The 2,467-nt window shown below is 31.4% G+C and overlaps 1 protein-coding gene across 1 annotated transcript; it reads left to right on the top strand.

The window, feature by feature from the left end:
* The first annotated feature begins 1,877 nt into the window (after positions 1-1,877).
* LOC111639581 lies at positions 1,878-2,467 on the top strand. The gene is made up of 3 exons (XM_023385465.1): positions 1,878-1,899; positions 1,979-2,016; positions 2,132-2,467. The coding sequence occupies exons 1-3, from the start codon at positions 1,878-1,880 to the stop codon at positions 2,465-2,467; spliced, it is 396 nt and encodes a 131-aa protein (XP_023241233.1).

Genomic DNA, 2,467 nt, shown 5'->3' with positions numbered 1-2,467 from the left:
AATTTTAGCTGTGGTTCTTAGTAAAACAGAGGATTGCTTTTATAAACTTGATACTAAAACAGGTATTTTAAAACAATTGTATGCAAAATCTGAATTCAGTTTTGCAAAGAGAGATTTTTAACGAAAGAAGACGGATGTTCCTGCTATAGAAATATCTTTACGTCAAACAGCAATAAAACAATCCCTTGGTACTGGGCAGGGTTTCAGAAAATGTGACTGCAAATCTAAATGTACCACAAATAGGCGTGCTTGTCGCAAAAACCAATTGCTACGTAATTCAAAGTGTCACCAATCTTTAAATTGCACTAATAAGTAAGTACAATTTTATCATATGTTTTGCAAATTCATTACCCTAATAGTAATAATATTTTAGACCGTTTGATTTTTGTATTAAAGTTTTTTTTTTTAATTGATCGATGATTGATTTAATCAACTAATTTGTCGATTGTTTGATTGTATTAACGTGATTCCTTAGATATTGAAAATTAAATAAAGAACATTATGTTAATTTAAGCGTACAGAAACGTTGCTGTTGTTCCAGCAAAAGTTTTATTTTCACTTTACCGAGTGCCTAGTAGGTAATGTGCAGATTACCTAGATACTGTGCACATTACCTAGGTAATTTGAGAAATAGAACAATTTTAGCAACTTTAACGGATCACCCTAGTTAATGTGCAGATTAGCTAGGTAATCTGCAGATTAACGAGTTTCCGAGCTTTAGCGGTAACATGTTTTACCGATGAAAATGGATAATAATAATAAGTTTCAATAAAAATGATAAAATGTAAATTGAATTTTATCATAACGAGTTTGCTTAAATTTCCTTTTTTCTGAGATCGTAGCAATGCGCGACGTTTAAGCTAGTTTATAATAAAGAAAATGGATAAATGTTTGTGGGAAACATTTTATGACTATATATTTTCCCATTGATTTATCAGCATAGCAACAATAGCAGAACGGCAGTCATTTATTTCTTTATTTTTTACTCATTTAATCCGGTAATGTTATACAGTTTGACATTTAGGTCTATATAACTCGCGAATATAACTTTTTCCACTCACAATACTTTGATTAAACTATGAAATCGTTTAATTATTTGCATCTGAGATTATTCTCAATTTTTTTTTTGCTCTCCGATTTACAATTATACATTAAATAAATCCGTTCTCCAGGCGATCAAAAGTATTAAAATAAGCTTAAATATAACACCAATAAAACTATTTCCACAGATAAAATACAAAGGAAAAGACTTTAAAGTTAACTTTATAGAAACTTTCGATTGCCTAGTATAAATTTAATAATTTTTCTTTAATGTATTATAGGAAATAAGGAAAAAATAATAATAAATAAAATACAAGAGTAGTTTATGAAATTTTCCTTGTTCGCAACCGATCATTTACATTGATCGAAATTAACCTGATTGTATATGCATTGAAAATAATCGTAATATTGTCACCAAAATGCTGATAGGTATTTAGGTCTCGTAACAACCTTCCATCATCAAGCTCACTAGTGACACACTTTATGGGATGAGGTCTAGTTTTGCTCATGCGCAGATATTTCTGGTATATAAGGCTCGTCTCAGCTTCAGTACAAACCGAGAACCTTACTTATACAGGTAAGTCGTTCCTTATACGTTTACTTTACAATTTACTGAGAAAAGAGCCTTGAATGGATAGTTTCCCGTTGGATTTACGTCTGTGCAATCAACTGAATCTAACCTTGAATTAGTGATAGAAAAGTATTTGTTTCGTTTTTACTTAATAATATATTTTTCTTTATATTCTCTTTCGTTTTACAATTTAATCATTCCTTCATTGTATTGACTAGATTTTAAACTTTTTAGATACTTTCGGTGCCAGAAACACAAGCTCGACATGAAATATTTTGCCGTTCTAGGTAAGTTTTTAATCTTCTTTTTCTTTTCTTTTTTTTAATGAAAAATATGTAATTAATAAAATTTTAATAATATTTTTAGCTTTAATATGTACGAGTCTTGTCGCTTCTCTACCCAGAGTAAGTTTTAACTCATTTATTTCTATTAAATTTACAATTATATTCTTTTGTTAGGCATTCACTCTAAACATTGACGTTTTGCAGTGAAAACTAAACAAATTTTTCCATATTTAAGGTCAGGCGAGAAGCTTACGAATTACCACACGGAGCGCAAGAGTTAATAGGTAATATTCGAACTTCATTCACTTGTGAAGGACGCAAATACGGGTTTTACGCTGATATTGACAGCGACTGCAAAATCTTTCACGTCTGCTACCCTATAAGAACCGCCGACGGAATCGCCGACGACATCATCGACATTAAGCAATGGAGTTTCTTTTGTGGCGACAAAACAATATTCAATCAACAGAGCCTGACTTGCGCCTTTCCGAAAGATGCGGTACCCTGTTCGGATGCCAAAGACTACTACTACGTTAACGACTATTTCGATGACGAAAACGCTCGTTCTTAA

This window comes from Centruroides sculpturatus, unplaced genomic scaffold (genome assembly GCF_000671375.1).
Source record: "Centruroides sculpturatus isolate CEXI.00-Female unplaced genomic scaffold, Cexi_2.0 scaffold889, whole genome shotgun sequence".
Lineage (NCBI taxonomy): Eukaryota > Metazoa > Arthropoda > Arachnida > Scorpiones > Buthidae > Centruroides > Centruroides sculpturatus.
This window is presented reverse-complemented; position numbering and strand designations above follow the sequence as displayed.

Bases quoted from the DNA above. Each gene is read 5' to 3' on its own strand.
- LOC111639581 (XM_023385465.1), top strand. From the start codon at position 1,878: ATGAAATATTTTGCCGTTCTAG. The intron at 1,900-1,978 runs GTAAGTTTTTAA...TAATATTTTTAG, and splicing joins GAAATATTTTGCCGTTCTAG to CTTTAATATGTACGAGTCTT. The intron at 2,017-2,131 runs GTAAGTTTTAAC...TCCATATTTAAG, and splicing joins TTGTCGCTTCTCTACCCAGA to GTCAGGCGAGAAGCTTACGA.